Raw genomic sequence first — 19,167 nt, 5'->3', positions numbered from 1 at the left:
GACCATTGGCCATCTGAGTAACCTTATATTTACTGAGAATAGCCGCCAGGACTCCACTGCAGAGGCCAGTAAATATTTGGTTTTGGTACCGCCAAAATCACACTTAGTGTTTTGTTTTTGTTTTTTGCCAAAATCAGCCTTAAGTGTTTTGGTTCGGAATCGGATGTTTGTGGAATTTTTTCAAATGTACAAAATAAAAGCTAAAATCATATAATATGGACCTGATTTTGTTCGTATAGTATTAATAGAGTCAATAACTTTCATTTCCAGTCATTGACAATTATTTTCAGTGAATTTTGTCCACCGAAATGACACTTGAAAGATTTCTGAAATGTAATACAAAACATAAAATTCAGATTTAGAATCAGAGATATGACACTATGGGAAGATCTAAAACTGGGACTTGGTATGATTTGGAATCCCATGAGATCTGAACTGAGACTCAACTTCAACTTGGAGCCCCTAAATTCGTTTGAATTCAGATTTTAAAAATCAAAAAAAACCACACATGATCCTATAAACTGAATAGGCTGTACACTGGTTCATCCTACGCAACATATACCAACATATATACAAGTGCGCCGGAATGGTTTGTAGTTGGGGGGGGGCATAATGAAAAAAAAAATTGGCGCTCCCCCTCCAAATTCCCACCCCATGCGGGGAACGATTACCTCCAGATCCCCGCGGAGACTCCTACTTTAAAAAGGCTGCCGCCAAGACTGCAGCATGCTGCCTTATGTCCTGTGTCCTGGCCAGCTCTTCACTTTTCAGGGATGCTGGGACATCCCTGCCTCCTCCCATTAATGCATCAGTGAAGAACCAGCTAGGACAGGAGGCAGCACGTTGCAGCACCGGCGGTAGACTTTTTACAGTAGGTGTCTCAGCAGGGACCCGGAGGTAAGCGCTCCCAGTGCCTGTGCCTCTTACATGTTTGGGGGGGCATGTTGCCCCCTTGCCCCCCCGTTCCGACGCCTCTGCATATATGTACCGTAGGTGGCAGGTCCACTTTAAAAATATGTTACTTTTAGCAAACCGAACAGTTCACAGCAGTACTTGGATTCAATCCACTGGTTCAGTTTACTTTAGTACTCTCATAATCTGGAATATCAATTTTCACTGATCATTGTATAATTGTATTTTTAGACTAAAGACTGAAAATGTACTTTTTTTTATTGCCTGATAATATATTTTCTGATGGTTGGTAACCATAAAGAGGCTGTTTGTCTATTGCTTTACTTTATAAGGAAATAAACCACAAAGCTTATCTCATTAATCTTTTACAGTTTTTGTAACCAACTGTAAACAAATCCTGTTCTTCAATTATTAACAGGCATTTGTAGACCCTTACGCTGCAATAAGCCAAAAAAGAACACAGGCATGAAAATAAACACCCCATTACTTAGATTAATGTACCATTCTGTCTGTCACATACTCAGATTGTAAATCGATAATTTCCTATTCCACTGCTTTGATTTGAAAAAGAAATATGTTTTATGCTGTATTCAGTAGTCTTTGTGGCATGAAACCAATATCCTCATTGCGTTTAGAGTGTGCACTTGAGAGGAAAGCGATAGCCACACATAAATCTGCTTCAAGCATCTCTTGCCCTCTCAAACACAACAAATTCCTTCAAGGCTCAAGAAAGTGCCATCACAGTTCATTGCTCAAGGACATGTAAGTGGCAGTCTGGCTGCGCTTACAGCAACATCATTCAGTTCCATCTTGGCAGTCTCAGAGGGGGAATGCTGGATGATGAAGGATGGGAGCATGTTATATATGCTAATGTTCAGATATATGCATTGAAAAATCATTATATTGCTTTTTAGACATTCGTTCTTTTAAGCAACCTTGAAGAATAAACTGTTATTTGTGCATGAGCGTAAACTATGCTTAATGTCTGCTATATAGATATTGTAACTTGAATTTATATTCTAAGATTAACGATATATTTTTCATTATATATAAAATATAATTGCTGGTATATTTGAATGCGTATTTTCACCATGGAGGTCTGCTGCATATTATGGGTGGGTCTGGGAGTGACAGAGAAAGAAATGATAATAACCAAATTGTTATTTTATAATTATTTATCTGTTTTTATTGTGTTGCAGAACACAATAATAGCCAGCGGTATCCTGACTGGCACCCTAACCCTCCCTCCCCGCAGCCTAACCCTGACCCACAGCGGTAGTGCCTAAACCTACCCCCCCCCACCCCGCAGCCTAAGCCTTACCCTCCACCCCCCCAGCCTAACCCTAATCCTCCTGGGAGGGGATAACTCTACCTCTCCTCCTCACAGCCTAAACCTACTCCTGCAGGGCCGCAGCCTAACCCTAACCTCCCCCCCCCCCCCCCCACAGCCTAACCCTAACTCTCCTGGGTGGGGATAACTCTACCTCTCCTCCCCACAGTCAAAACCCACTCCTGCAGGGCCGCAGCCTAACCCTAACATCCCCCTCCCCCACAGCCTAACCCTAATTCTCCTAGGTGGGGATAACTCTACCTCTCCTCCCCACAGTCTAAACCTACTCCTGCAGTGCCGCAGCCTAACCCTAACCTTCCCACCCCCCCACAGCCTAAACCTAACCCCCGCACCTCACCTCTCTGGGGATTCAGATGCTGGGATGTTGAACCTATTTGGGATGCCGGTGTCGGCATTCCCAATAGTGATGGGTTTCTGGTGTCGGTATTCTGACTGCCGGGATCCTGTGTATTCTACATGTTCTTATATATTCCTCTGATTATACACACAGGAAGACATGAATTCAAATAAATACAGGGTTTTTATGTTAGAAAAATGTACTGAGAACAGCCCTGAATTTACTGATACATGCCATGTAACATCAATATGTGTCCACAACTGCAAGTAGTAGCAGTAACCAGTACCTAGAGGAAAAGAGGTTTCAGGGAATAGAAATGTAAGGATCGTAACAATGTAATATATCTGTATGTACAGTACTGTATTATTGCAGTTTTACAAGATAATTTAAATTGAAAGTGCCTCTGTCAATACAAAGCACATAGGGACCCATTTACAGTATATATTATCGTGTTTTAGACCCGATAATCAGTGCCGTAGTAGGGCTAAAGATGCGCCCTGTGCCGGCTCCACTATCCGAGCTCCCGATCATGTCATCCAATGCTGACTGGAGCTTTCTGAGTACGCTCTGATCAGCCGCACAGACAGGGTGCCTTTCTGAAACATCCAAAGGAGCCCATGCAGCAACAGCTGGTGCACACCCCTAGTTATGGCCCTTTAAATAATTATAATTTCTTATCGCAGCTTATCTTGGCAGTAAGAAATTATGTACCACCATGTATTTAAATTGATACACACACAGGGACAAAGGATTCAGAAGGAGCCCATTCAAAGTAAAGTGTTAACTAGTGCGATTGCTTTACTTTCTTGTTTGTGAGCCGGCTGCACTACTGTATATGTGTGATCTGGTGACTGCACAAATGTGAGTATAGTGGGCCGGGGTGAGAGCCTACAGATCCCTCCCCTAATACCTTTTGGGGAGAGTAGCCTATAGGCTATGATGATGTTAGCTAACAGGGCCAAGCTCCAGATGTAAGTGCAACATTAATGCAACCCCACAGAAACCTATAGGGGCTGCTTTTGTGATATAAAAAAAGGGGTATCATAGCAGATATCAGAGATATCTGCTGCAATCCCATGTATATATCTTCACGGGATAAATGATATTTGGAGGCACCAACCAAAAAATATTTTTTTTTTGGGGGGGGGGAGGGGGGTTAACCCACAAATACTCTTTGATAAATAGACCTCGCAGAGACAAGATCCACCTATTCGTTAATTTAGTCAAAATAATTCACTTGGTCCAATTCAGAGTAGAGATGTGCGTGGACCGCTGTGTTTTGGTATTGGTTTTGGCTCTAATTCATCATCTTGTTTTGGTTTTGCTAAAAAACTACAAGTGTTTTGGTTTTTGATCTGGTTTATATTTCTTTAAGTTGATAAAAACAAATTAAAATCATGTATTTGGGACCGGTTATTATTTCTACAGTATTATTATTCTCAATAACATTCACACAGCTCATAATATTGTTCACCATTATTGGTCAAAGGCTTGCTGGCGAAACTAAGCAACAGAGCAGCGGCACAGACATATGGCAGTGTAAAAGAATACAGCACATCTACAGTGTGAAACGTTGTGGCACAGAAGTGGCAGACAGGATGGCAATTTAATAAACTATACAACCCCATAGAAAGAATGTTTTCATTAAATAAGAGCTAGATCAGACGCATGAGGGCAGTACAGGGAAATGGAGGTGGCGTATGTAGTGGAAGAATTGATCAATCATTTTACCAAACATTATAGCTTCAAGCATCCTAACACTCTTTCCAACTACCAACCCATCTGTCACTTTTGTCTTCAAGCTTCTTTAGTATATTGTCTAAATTGCCTTACTGCCTTTCTTTGCTCCTACTACCTGCTTGATTCATTTCAGGCTTCCTTTTGTCCTCTCCACTCCACGGAAAATGCCCTCATAAAAGTCTGCAATGACTTCCTTGCTGCCAAATCCAAGGGCCACTACTGTGTTTATTCTGCTTGACCTCTCTCTTGCTTTTGACACCATGGACCACCATCTCCTCCTGCAAATCCTTTACTCTCTTCTTGGTCTGTGTAATACTGCCCTCTCCTTGCTGTCCTCCTACCTCTCTGACTACTCCTTCTCTATCTCCTCTCATGACTCCACCTCCCCCTACATCCATATTGAACCTCTCCTTTTCTCTCTATATACCTTTTATGTAGGTGATGTCATTAGCTCATTTGACTTCCAAACTCATCTCTATGCTGATTATATTCAAATTTACCTTTCCTCCATTGACCTCTCCCCCCCCCCCCTCTCCTCACTCATACAGTATCTCCAACTGTCTTTCTACTATGCCTTCTTGGATGTCCCAACACTTTCTTAAACATAACATGTCTTAGACTGAGCAGATTATTTTCCCACCCTTCCACATAACCTCACCTCCAACAATTCCGTAATTTATTGATGTCACAGCTATCTCCTTTAGCCCCCAAGTGTCAGTATACCAACAGCAGCATTACGTCTAATACTAGCAGTGAGGCAGCGAGTCCCCTCTTGGGCTTGGTGCGCTACCAAGCATCGGGCCCAGTGGCAAGCTAAGCACACCACAGGTTCTATTCCCACTCAGTTGGTGGCATGGATCCACCAACCAAGTGGGAAATATGAATGGGTGTTGGTATTCCGCCTGTTGGTAACATGCCGGCTGTCAGAATTCCAGCGCGGTCTCCTGAATGCTGGGATCCCGAAAGCCGGCATTTTGACTGCATCCCATCACATGACATATTGCTAATATCATTCTCTACTACAGTAGGTTTTATTTTTAATGGACTAGTCAGTATGTCAGTACAGTATGTCGTCTTGCAGCATATCAATAGCACGTCTGAGGTCATTAGATCACATAATTGTTCTTGAACATACAGTATCTGCTTCATCTGTAGGTATTTAAGGTGTAGATAGCCGAGATAATTATCTCCTGAGCAGGTATTGTCTTATGAAGCAAGAATATAGACACGGCACCAGACAATAATTTGGAATGCAAAGAAATCAACAAGCAACCAAGTATAAGAGTAGACAGACATGACACACATTAGGGTATAAATAAGGTTTGTAACCAGCATGTCTCCTTATATATTAGAGCTGATGCAAGAGCACCTGACAAGTGCAATCCCATTCCTTTTATATAAGGCATTAAGGTTCTCAGGGCACTGATGAATTATACCAGTGATGAACAACTAAGCTAAACTTACATAATGCAATCTGGTTGTATGGCCCCATAGGCTAACTGCCAGATCTATAAAAAGCCTATATTATGCTCAGCAGTCCAGGATACTAACATCAGTCCTACCCCTACACAGCCATACCTAATGCACTGTGGCCAATAAAAGTTCTTAGAAGAAATGAAAAGACAACCAGAAAGAAGACATGAAGCATTGTTACTTCAGTCCAATGTGGAACCAACCCAACAATAGCTACATGAGAAGTGAAAAGAATCAGGAAAAAAATAAAATCATGGGAAGATACATTCCTAACAATGTGGACATGTTGTGGCAAACATATCTGGGGACCAATAAATGCCTGTATATTGCATGATTATATGTATAAGGTAGATCATAAAATCGGTACAGCTAAGGCAAGGAGAACAGAAGAAATAGGAGAAGCAATGAAGAGTCATGTATCAATACAAAAGTAATAGAGAAAAAGCATCGGAGAATGAATAGAAAGGAACCCAGAGTGAAGGAAAAATAGTGAATGACGCGTCATCTCTCCTTCACTCACACAGCAGTTTACAGTATGTGTCACCTCCTTTGATGACATGACTAAGTTGTTGAAACAATCGACTGTCTGGGATAGAAAAAAAGCATGAAAGACAATGTTTATTTAGTAACAGTTTCTTATATAGTGCAGCATATTCCATTGAGCTTTACAATTGGAACAACAGTAATAGAACAAAACTGGGTAAAAACAGACAGACATATAGAGGTAGGAAGGCCTTGCTCACAAGCTTACAATCTACAATAGCATTTTCTTGTGCTTGCTTCACTGTCAAACTGTGCTACCTGCTACTGTACTTGGGTCAACAGCTTCCTACATTATCTTTATTGTAGGATTGCGTAATTTGATTATGTTAACTCTTAAATGGACTGTAAATTATTGGTATTACCTGTACTTGTGTTTATTATGCTGAGTACTTCTATATTTAATTTTATATGATATGTGACTTTCTGCCTTTTATTCTTACTCAGTATGTATTTACTCATTTATTGGCACTTCATGGGCTCATTTTACAGTTTTGATCTCACTACAGTATATTATCTGAAATCAACCTTGGAAACTGTCATTGGAAGTATGAATAAGCTGACTAGCGGGATTCACTGTCTAGTTGCTGAAATTTATTGGATGACACACAGAGATTATCTTTGCTTCTGATGGGAACTTAAACATCTGGTTTGATTTTCCACACAAATTAAAAAAGAAGACCAGGAAAGTGCAATATTGATATCCATTAAAAAGAGGATAATGGTATTAAACTTTAAAAAACATCCTTATTATTCATAATATTTTCATTTTTCAGTTTATAGACTTTTATTGCAAAATTAACCAGACCAGAATTTCCACTGCATTTAAAGTAGCAATCCCAGGAGGTTTTTTTTTTTTTGTACACATAATACACTGCTGCAGACTACAACCAGCAGAATTGTCGACTACTTTTTTCCTTGGTTTGTGTCTTCAGACTGTTAGTAGCATTTAATAATTATGCAAATGTTCCACAGTGTAATGCAGGATTGGACTGGCCCACAGGGGAACAGGGTAAACCCCCAGTGAGCCCCACTGCCTTGGGGGCCCACCTCCTCCTCTAGGGATCAGGTTCCAGACGGTGAATTTCTATTATACATTATACTATGGTATATTCTCTACAGTGCATTGCTGTTATTAATCTAGTACATTATCATGCATGAACAAGCAGTATTATATATATATATATATATATATATATATGTCCCTCCCATGGAGGGCAGTTGGGAGGCTCCCTACCACTCGCTGCTCTGCTTAGTTCAGAAAAGAGCAGTGGTGAATAGGCGCATGTGCACAGCGTCTATTCTAGTGAGCCAGAGGGACTGGGGGTATGGTAAGCAGCTCACAGAGTGCTGGCCGTGCCCCCACTGTGTCTAAAATAGGAGGCGTGGCTCGCGATTGTGGCATTTGCGCAAAACCACACCACTTTTCAGCTGCTTTGCTCACGAGTGGTCCCGACTTCAAACCTTCGGACGTTGGGAGGTATGCTATGAGTAATATGACATAAACACCCCCCATTTCTCCGTCCTCTGCCATCACACTGCAAACAATAGTGTGTGATACATATCTGTGTCTTGTTTTTCCTGCAGGGGATATATTACAAAGGAGATAATGATTTGTAGATGAACAGCTAAAAAAATTCTAGATGTATGCTCAAAAAAGATTTTTATCTTGCAATTTAAAGGAAATAAAACAACATATACGTGAGATTGCTACTTTTACCAGTGTGGTCTATGTGTTATATAAGAAAGGCAACATGAAATGGAATCAAATATGCTTAAAATACATAATTAGAATATAATGCAATTTTTTTGTTTCAGAAAACACACAACAGTGCACAATGTTTCTAGGACTCATCCCTTCATGATTTTTTAATTTCCTTCTGCCTGCTGCTGTTCTCATATACCAATTATAACTTAAGATAACAGAACGTTAATTGACTGCACTAATTCACTTTATTCATTGAACCCGAGCAACCATTATAGGTCACTGAACCTTACTAAAGTTGGTAAACTGGATTATTATGACGTAAACAATAGTTTGATAAGGGGTCACATTGGCTCACAATGGTATTGCCTTGCATAGCATGTAATGTTCTAAAAAAATCTTAATCCAATAATATCTTCAATATATACCAATATTTTGGTTTTCGAATGCCCGTACAAACTACAATATACTGTAGATTAAATTGTATAATGCACAGTCTGGATATTGCATATATAAACATACATACATTTAAGGATCATTCTTGTGCATGGTTATTTTCTGACCATACTAACATGCAGCCTGACGTTATCATGTTATCATGTGAGTGGCCAGGTTTAGAAAATAAAGGCTGAATTTCCTTTTCTTCAAGGTGGAACATGATTAACTGGCTCACCTAAGCACTGCCATCTAAGAAATACTGATTTAATTATTCATATGTTTATTTCTTTCAAAAGTGAAGTAATCAACACTCTCAAGATGCCATTTCTGATTTGGGATCACACAGATGGGAAGGCTACCCAATGTATATAAAGTGACAATGGCTGTAGATATTTGTCAGTATGTATTTCAGGTGACATAACACACAAATTAGTAAACAGATTTATGAACACATACCACTAAATATCACAATAATAAACAACATAGATTTATCATGAACTCAATCAATTGAGCAGTATGGTGGCACAATGATAAGCTTTGGTGTTTCATAAAAATGGGGTCATGGGGTTGAGTCAAACCAGGGCCCTATCTGTGCGGAGTCTGTATGTTCTCATAGTGAGTGTGGTCTTAAAAACTATATAAAAACATGTTGGGAAGTTAATGGCTTCTGACAAAAATTAATGTGTATAGTATGTGTGTAGGGAATATAGATTGTAAGCTCCATATAGGGCAGTGGCACAGCAGCATACTCAAAATTTGACATTAGGTTGAGTGAACATAGAAAACTAGGCTCCGCAGGCCCATCAGATCCCCCACATAAACCCACCCATCCTTACTACCTGTTGTTTTGTACTCCCCCCCCCCCCCCCCCCTCATCTGTACAGATATAGCGATGCTCATCGTGGCTACATCTGCACTAAATGTAGACTTCCGGCACTTCTAGGCATGCCCGTGCTTAGCTGTGGTAATTGCTGATCCCATTCATGCAAATGGGGCATGTGCGTGTCTAAGGTGTGCGCGCACCCCAGACGTTCACGCAGTCGTGCTTAACAAGCGTTAACATGGCTACATCTGCATGTCCAATATTGTGCTTTCTGTATTGTGCCCCACCATATATACTGTAAATTCTGTACTGTGTTGCTATTCCTATGCCACACCCTCAAAAATAGTTTTTGTCCTGTACATGGCAAGTAGTGTCCACCCCGGCCCCACATCTGCTCACTATATAATTGATACAAAATTAACGCTTTGGTAAAATAATTTATTAAACATTGTGCCTATTTTAGCTTGAAGCAATTAAAAAAATAATCCATTTATATGTCATAGGTAGGGACGCCAATCTCGGGCCATTTTTTCAATCCCGGGATTCGGGATTTAAAAATGATCAATCCCAACATTCCCGGGATTGGGTTAGTGAAAAAATATATATTATTTAATGCCTCCTGGCCAGCCCCCACAGTGACTCATCCTCCTCTCTGGGTGATAGGCATGCCGCAAGGCTGGTTGCTGGATAGGGAGGTCTGGCTGGCACATGGTTTGTTGTGGGATTCGGGTGCGGGTAGTCTAGCCAACAGCGCAGGTAGTGTCGGGCTGTATGAGCATCAGGTCATGCTGCACATTGCCACTCAGCTGGAGGCGGGAGAACCAGTCAGCATCTGAGCCGTTTGTCAGCTTTTAAAAAAAGCATTATCTGGCTAATCCCGAAATCCTGGGTCTGTAAACTCCAATCCCGGGATTCAATCACGGCCAATTTTAGGCCATAATCCCGGGATCCCGCTGATCTCGATCCTGGGATTGGCCACCCTAGTCATAGGTGAGGTATGGTGTATTAGATGATAAACATTTTTATCATATTTAACTATAACTTTTTTAAATCTATTAATCTCTGTTTTTATTGTAACCAGATTTAAAGAATATTTGAAAATATGTATACATAGCCACACTGCCATTTGATGAGTGGGAAATAGGATTATTGTTCTTGGTTATTTTCTTTTACTAAACATAAGGCTTCACACAAGCTTTGGCAGAAATGTTTTAATGTACTCAGCATTGAAACCCATTTTGCTTAAGCTACTCACACTCGCAATGCAGCTATTATATATTAATATCCAGATGCTGTATTATAATCAGAAGTGAGAAAAAGACTAGGAATGAGATTACAATGTAATCAGGTTGCTTGGTCAATCTGATCAAGGCTTGACAAGCTTCACTGGGCTTGAAACAGAAAAGTATTACTAATCCAGATAAATGAAGAGTTATCAGTGATGGAAGTAGAAAAAAATCCTAGTGGTACTGTGTGTGCAGCAAACATGGGTGTAGCCACATACCACATGAGGTGTGGCCAATGAAAATGGGGGCATAAGACACATATGAGGGTGTGTGATACACATTTTACCCCAATAGTGCAGTGGCAAATACACATAAACCCCCAATTGTTCCAGATACACATATGTCCCCAATAGTACAGTGCCAAATACACATATTCCCCTAATAGTGGAGTGCCAGATACACATATGCCTCCAACTGTGCAGTGCCAGATACACATATGTCCACACAGTGCCAGATATACCCCCACAGTACCAGATACAAATATGCCCCCACAGTGCCAGATACACATATGCCCCCACTGTGCCAGATATGCCCCCACAGTGGCAGATACACACATGCCCCCACAGTGCCAGATACACACATGCTCCCAGAGTGCCAGATATGCCCCCATAGTGCCAGATACACTTATACCCCAGGGTACCAGAAACACATATGCCCTCACAGTACCATAAATGCCCCCACTGTGGGAGATACACATATGCCTCCAGCAGTGTAGTGCCAGATACACATGCCCCCCCAATAGTGCCAGATACACATATGCCTCCAGCAGTGTAGTGCCAGATACACATGCCCCCCCAATAGTGCCAGATACACATATGCCCCCAGCAGTGCAACTCACCATTGCTGCTGCCTGGGGCCTGCTCTTCCGCGTCACTGTGTCGGGGAGAGGAAAGCACAGCACGCGCCTCTCCTGCCCCTCTCCTACCATCAGTCAAGTCTCCTGCAGCGTCGGTTGCATGTATCTCAAATCAGGTGCCAGTCCGTGAGCCAATCAGAGCTTGCAGTCTGGCCGCAGTGGCTCTTGATTGGCTCTCGGCCCACGAGCTCTGATTTGCTCATGAACCGGCATTTGATGGTGATACACACCACCATCGGAGGGAGATAGACCGGACTGACTGGGCAGGAGATGGGCATGCTGCGCTCTCCTCTCCCCGACACAGTGGCTGCAAGGTGGCTGCCTGGCGGTATGCATACTGGCTGCCAATTTCTTACCGGTACGCAGTACCGCCCTGTTCAAACATTACTTGCAGCACTGGGAGCTATACAGTTTATAGTGATTTATACATTTTGCTTTATATTTATTTTAGAGATGTGCGGGTTCAGATTTACCTGGAATTCAAAACAGCATTTTACTGGCACTCGGATGTCACATGTTTTGGATAGCCAATAACAAAAATCCGGATAATCCGTACTTGCATTAATTGTGGCATTAAGAACTAAGTAAATCCGAACCAGGCACATCTCTAATTTATTTCAATGTTTTACAACCCTTTTCTTCGGAAAAAGGGAGATTCTGAAAAAATAATTCACACTAAATAAATTGATGAGTACAATGGCCTTGGAAGCATATACCAACTTGTGTCACAGATTAATACTGGCTACTGTTTATAGTATGTAACGAACAAAGGGGATAGAGACGTACTTTTAGTTGCTAATGAAACGGCTTGTAACTTTAGGGGATGAATACTCATACATATAAGGTGCGGTGCTTATCCTGGTACTCCTGAACGTCAGTGTCTCAGACCAGAGCTGCCATTATAAATTGTTAGGCCCAGTACAAATGAAATAGGCAGAGCCCCTGCAGTACACTGCCTCTTGTATTGTAGTCAAACTTGCCTGTATGCAGATGGAGCCACGCTAATTGTGGCTCTGTCTGCGCCCCAGAGTCTAATTAGTCATGTATGGGGTGTCCCAGGAATTCTAAACCAAATCCTGATATTTTACCTTAAAATTGGGATTTTGCATTACTTATCCCCTGTTCAGAGATGGTGAAGAGAAATTTGCGATAAACCCTAGAGACTTTTAGCCTATAACTTTTCACAGCTAATTGGATACCAAGTTATCGCAAATGCAATAAAATATTGAAAAACTGCACTAATTGGGTACCCCCAAAGTCTACAACAATGAACCGATACTGAAAACGTATAAATCTTTTTTTACATGTTCATACAAAAAATACTATACTATTATATGATCATATATCTGTATTGAGAATAAAATGAAATAAATGTAACTTAAAATTTTCAATCAGCATTGACGTAAGATTTATAATTTGCATACTATACAACTGTACAGAGCAGCTGATTAGTTGCCATGGGCAACTTCTCCACAGGCTCACTTCTCCACTCTTTTCACTGCTTCATGAATAGATCTCAATCTGATTCCTCTGATGCCTCAGCACTGACTATCCTGTGGTTGTAGCATGTGTGAGCTCAGGTCACGCATGCACTGTCACCTGGATCCTTAGGATATTTTGGGTGGCTCTGCTGGTGACAAGGTACATGCCAACAGTTTCCTTTGGCTCATAGTTGCCTACCTGCATCACAGCAGTATACTGACCATAGACTGGGCCACTGATACCAATAATATCCCATATGCAGAGTTATACACATCTTTGTGACCGCCCCGCCCCTATCCATACGCTTGGTACTATAGCCAGCTTCATTATCAGTCTGCATATGAGCCAGCACTATACCCGGTACAAAAGATCCGTCAGACAACAGGTGTACTTAGGTGTGCGCACAGCTCTGTATAGCCGGCAATGCAGTATAACTCCATCTATGAGCCTATTGTAATTGGTACAATTTATTAATTTATTATAAACTACCCCCCCAACACACACACACACACACACACACACACACACACACACACGCACACACACACACACACACACACACATGCAGTATGTAAGACACACACCTTGATGCTGCAGAGTGACGAGTCACCGAGAGTCTCACCTAGCACTGTCTCATGGCCCTTTGTACTGCCTGAGAGGAGCTGCGTGCTGCAGATCCCACTACAGGCAGCCAGCAGCCAGGTTCTCACTGTCATGCGGACAGTGTAGAGGAGGGACGGGAGCTGGCGCAACCTGCATTCTCCTTATTTCTAGGTACTCGGACCCCTTCCCCCCGCGTGAATGCGTGTATGCGGTTGGATCTCTCTCAGAAGGGGCTGTGCGATAGAGGCCCATAGGCTTCTTTAGGACAACGCAGTGGTGTTGCTTGGTGCATATGCGGTACGCAGCCAAACCTCCGGAAACTGCATTTTGAGGTTTGGCTGCGTTTTTACACTTGCTGCATCTCAACCGCCGCATATAAAACAAATATTGTAACTTATACCAACTCCTTAATATTACTGTTATAAACCGTGTTATTAAAAGTTCCAATCAGCATCTGTAGCTTGCAACAGTTTTGTGCTATGTGCAATATGTAATTAAATAATTTCTATATTGTGACAAAGTTAGCTTAGTAAATTTAAACAAATTCCATTCCACTGTTATTCCATTGACAAGCGGCTCTTTAACGGGTTGGTATTGGTATACCGGCGGTCAGAATGCCGACCATGGGATGCCGGGCACCGAAATGCCAGCAAGGGGATCGCCTCGATGCGGGCATGGTGGCACGCTATGCATGCCACGCTATTTATTCTTCCTCCAGGGGTGTGGTGGAGAGAATAGGTGTTGGTAACCCGGCAGTCGGTATGCTGAGCGCCGGGATCCTGACAGCTGGAATATTGAATGCATCCCCTCTTTAACAGTCGTGTACATTCAACAATGAAAAAAAATATGGTACATTCTTTTGGAGCTATTTTATGTATGTTGGTAACGGAGAACCTTCATAGCAAAAATTTGAATATCTTACTTCTAATGCTCACATGTTCTGGTTTGAATAAAAATGTAACATCTTTCTAGTTTGAAAACAATAATAATTACACATTACAAAACATCAAAGGCTGTGAATTATTTAAAAGATTTTAATGGTTCATCTATAAATATTGTTCATTTAGTACGTTTCCATTTGCATTATTAAAATATAATATAAAGGCTAGTGTAATGCGTTCCTTAATGATATGCAGATCACTGGCTGTAGTACTTTGACCAATATTGCTAACAGGCATTGCCTAGAGAAACAACTGACATTTCCAGCTTACATACAGATGTAGCGAAGTCTTGTCCATTGCTTGGCAAAGCAATTTACCATGATGGGCAGCACATTCGGGAAGTGGGGATATATGTCAATACCAACACAAAGCATATTACTGTCCATTGAAAGTAACGTTTTTACCCTAGAAGAAATATTGACTAAATATACAGTAGGTACTTTAGTGTTATTTCTTATATGTAAATTCTGTTTAGGTGCTTTAAATTGCATTTGTAATAACTTATTTATATGAGTTGTTGCTGCAGTGAATCATATCAGTAAATCATATCAGTGAGACATATTTAAAATGATTATCTTTCACCCAATTAAAGCTAGCAATTAATCTCACACCCAATTAAAGTACCTGGTGCTCGCTGAAAGATAAACCAAAACACAAGGCACCACGCCAGGAACAGTTAAAGCAGTCAGGAGATTATGCCTTACCTTCTCCGCATACTTGAACTTGACATAAAACCAGCTGGACTTGATCATTGTCTCCTGAACACTTCTTGAAAGTTAGCCGAGTGCAGGGATCCAAACAAATGGTTAATGCGTGCAAATGGGTTTTATCCCTTTTGGTGAAACAGTTACACACTAGAAGAGACAAAGCCTTCAGATTCCTCCTAGCTGCCCACTAAGCCCTGCTGTGATCAAGCTCTCTGCATTGAGAGTGCTCTGTGAATGCTCCGCGCTGTGTCTCCCTGTAAGCTTGGCTGCCTGACAAGAGAATTCCTCAAATGGACTTCAGCTGCGTTCATCACAAATGGCACATGTCAGTAAGCCAGGAGGAGGCTGGCTTCAGACCTGGCAGCATCTCATGAGAACGACCTCCCTCCAGTTTGATGAATAATGAATTCCTGCACTTCCCTCTAGACACAGATTAACACCTGGCTAAACATTATTTTGACAACATGCTGCCCAGTCAGGGATCTCAGCGTGAAAAGATTAACTCTTATAAGCCTTAAAAAGTGATGTACTGTGTTCTCTGCCCTTCTTCCACCTGTAGCAAGGAGGAGGCACATGTAGAAAAACTAAAAACAAGAGCACCTGCTAAAGCAATAGCACTGTTATACATGTGAAAAAAAATAAAAAGTACCCATTAGTTGGATAGATAGATAGATAGATAGATAGATAGATAGATAGATAGATAGATAGATAGATAGATAGATAGATAGATAGATAGACAGAAAGAAAATGAAAATGTTGATACTGCAACTTACACTGTTAAGTATTTGATTGTCACCTGTCTGGACTAAGGGATCAATTTAAGGATGTGCATGAAAATAATTAAAATATGTATCCTATGTATCTACTGTATATGGCATTACCTTTCCGTAGAGACACAGAAAGTATGGTAATCAGTACACACACTGGTTACTGTATTGCAATGCAGCCCCATACTTCTAGCTTGCTTGCGTACTATGGGGGTCATTCCGAGTTGTTCGCTCGCAAGCGGATTTTAGCAGATTTGCTCATGCTAAGCCGCCGCCTACTGGGAGTGAATCTTAGCATCTTAAAATTGCGAACGATGTATTCGCAATATTGCGATTACACACCTCGTAGCAGTTTCTGAGTAGCTCCAGACTTACTCGGTATCTGCGATCATTTCAGTGCTTGTCGTTCCTGGTTTGACGTCACAAACACACCCAGCATTCGCCCAGACATTCCCCCGTTTCTCCGGCCACTCCTGCGTTTTTTCCGGAAACGGTAGCATTTTTTCCCACACGCCCATAAAACGGCCTGTTTCCGCCCAGTAACACCCATTTCCTGTCAATCACATTACGATCGCCAGAACGATGAAAAAGCCGATAGTAAAAATCCTAACTGCATAGCAAATTTACTTGGCGCAATCGCAGTGCGGACATTGAGCATGCGCATTAAGCGGAAAATCGCTGCGATGCGAAGATTTTTACCGAGCGAACAACTCGGAATGACCCCCTATGTAATGAACAACACCTGCCTATTGAAATCTTTTATCATGGAGTAAAACCAACTAACAGTTCTGCACTACACAAATTAATTATGGGCCTGACTTATGTTTGTAAAGTAAAGCAAACAGGCAAGCAACTGGGCAAAACCATGGTGAACTGCAGGTGGGGAAGATGTAACATGTGCAGAGATTTAGATTTGGGTGGGATGTGTTCAAACTTCAATCTAAATTGCAGTGTAAAAATAAAGCTGTCTTTGTGGTCTACATGCAAAAGTAGACAGTATTTACCCTGCACAGAAACAATATAACCCGCCCAAATCTAAATCTCCCTGCACTTGTTATATCAGCCCAACCTGCAGTGCAACATGGTTTTGCCCAGTTGCTTGTGTTTTTGCTTTGCTTACAAACATAAATCAGGCCCTATATGCGTAGTTAGTAGTATTAAACTGGTTTTTAATATGCTGTATAAAATGGAAGTTATTGAAGGTAAGCAGAATGCAATTGGTTTAATGGTATTTTGAAAGTTGTTCTCAATCAAACAAGGCTCCACCTGTATGTCCCATAGCTACAGTATGTGGTCAAGCAATTTTTTTTTATCCCTATCTCATCTGCAGTTTGGATAATCTCATCAGCTATCCACCAATGTTTGGTCCATTATTTTGTTTTGTATATACACTGCTCAAAAAATAAAGGGAACACTAAAATAACACATCCTAGATCTGAATGAATGAAATATTCTTATTAAATACTGATGAGGTGGCGGATGGTCTCCTGAGGGACCTCCTCCCAGACCTAGACTAAAGCATCTGCCAACTCCTGGACAGTCTGTGGTGCATCGTGGCATTGGTGGATGGAGCGAGACATGATGTCCCAGATGTGCTCAATTGGATTCAGGTCTGGGAATGGGCGAGCCAGTCCATAGCATCAATGCCTTTGTCTTGCAGGAACTGCTGACACACTCCAGCCACATGAGGTCTAGCATTGTCTTGCATTAGGAGGAACCCAGGGCCAACCGCACCAGTATATGGTCTCACAAGGGGTCTGAGGATCTCATCTCGGTACCTAATGGCAGTCAGGCTACCTCTGGCGAGCACATGGAGGGCTGTGCGGCCCCCCAAAGAAATGCCACCCCACACCATTACTGACCCACTGCCAAACCGGTCATGCTGGAGGATGTTTCAGGCAGCAGAACGTTCTCCTTGGCATCTCCAGACTCTGTCACGTCTGTCACATGTGCTCAGTGAGAATCTGCTTTCATCTGTAAAGAGCACAGGGCACCAGTGGCGAATTGGCCAATCTTGGTGTTCTCTGGCCAATGCCAAACGTCCTGCACGATGTTGGGCTGTAAGCACAACCCCCACCTGTGGACGTCGGGCCCTCATACCACCCTCATGGAGTCTGTTTCTGATCGTTTGAGTGGACACATGCACATTTGTGGCTTGCTGGAGGTCATTTTGCAGGGCTCTGGCAGTGCTCCTCCTGTTCCTCCTTGCACAAAGGCGGAGGTAGCAGTTCTGCTGCTGGGTTGTTGCCCTCCTACGGCCTGCTCCACGTCTCCTGATGTACTGGCCTGTCTCCTGGTAGTGCCTCCATGCTCTGGACACTACGCTGACAGACACAGCAAACCTTCTTGCCACAGCTCGCATTGATGTGCCATCCTGGATGAGCTGCACTACCTGAGCCACTTGTGTGGGTTGTAGACTCTGTCTCATGCTACCACTAGAGTGAAAGCACCGCCAGCCTTCAAAAGTGACCAAAACATCAGCCAGAAAGCATAGGAGCTGAGAAGTGGTCTGTGGTCACCACCTGCAGAACAACTCCTTTATTGGGGGTATCTTGATAATTGCCTATAACTTCCACCTGTTGTCTATTCCATTTGCACAACAGCATGTGAAATTGATTGTCAATCAGTGTTGCTTCCTAAGTGGACAGTTTGATTTCACAGAAGTGTGATTGACTTGGAGTTACATTGTGTTGTTTAACTATTCCCTTTATTTTTTTGAGCAGTGCATATATATATATATATATATATATATATATATAAAATTGTTTTAATGTTTATGTTATTGTATTGAATTAAAGAAACAAATAATAAATGCTGTACGGTTTGTATGTGTTTAGCATCTTGTGAATGATGCTTTGCATGGCTAGGGCAGTAGGATTAGAAATTATAAAAATGCATTTGATTTAGATAAGCAAACTTTCCATACAGTTCAGTACAATAGCGTCTACAAATGTACTGTATTAAACTATTATTTCTACAATTATATTTTTCTCTTTCAAATAATTAGACCTGATTGAGGATTGAAGACCCATGAATTAGAGTCTGTTTTTTTGCACCAGAAAAATTATCTGTTTTGGGGCGAAAACACAGAATCCGTGGTAAGTTCACTGACCTATGTGTTTTCACTGCTGGAATCACGAAAACATGCTTATTATCGAGGATTTTTTGGGACCCTGGTGAGAGCCCGAAAAAATAAGATTTTACTT

The 19,167-nt window shown here is 41.7% G+C and overlaps 1 protein-coding gene across 9 annotated transcripts in view; it reads right to left on the bottom strand.

Annotated features, from left to right (window-relative positions):
• Positions 1-19,167, bottom strand: part of AUTS2 (activator of transcription and developmental regulator AUTS2) — a 1,933,147-nt gene that overhangs the window by 1,377,787 nt on the left and 536,193 nt on the right. The window contains exon 1 of one of the 9 annotated variants that reach the window (XM_063953755.1): positions 15,192-15,472. The exons of the other annotated variants lie outside the window; for them this stretch is intronic. Within the exon in view, the coding sequence (XP_063809825.1) occupies positions 15,192-15,239 (48 nt within the window). The 5' untranslated portion in view covers positions 15,240-15,472. Of the gene's footprint in view, positions 1-15,191; positions 15,473-19,167 lie in introns of those variants that run through there. 9 annotated transcript variants of the gene reach the window in all.

Source organism: Pseudophryne corroboree, chromosome 2 (assembly GCF_028390025.1).
Source record: "Pseudophryne corroboree isolate aPseCor3 chromosome 2, aPseCor3.hap2, whole genome shotgun sequence".
NCBI classification, from domain to species: Eukaryota; Metazoa; Chordata; class Amphibia; order Anura; family Myobatrachidae; genus Pseudophryne; species Pseudophryne corroboree.
Note: the sequence above shows the minus strand (reverse complement) of the source record. Positions and strands in the feature narration are given on the sequence as shown.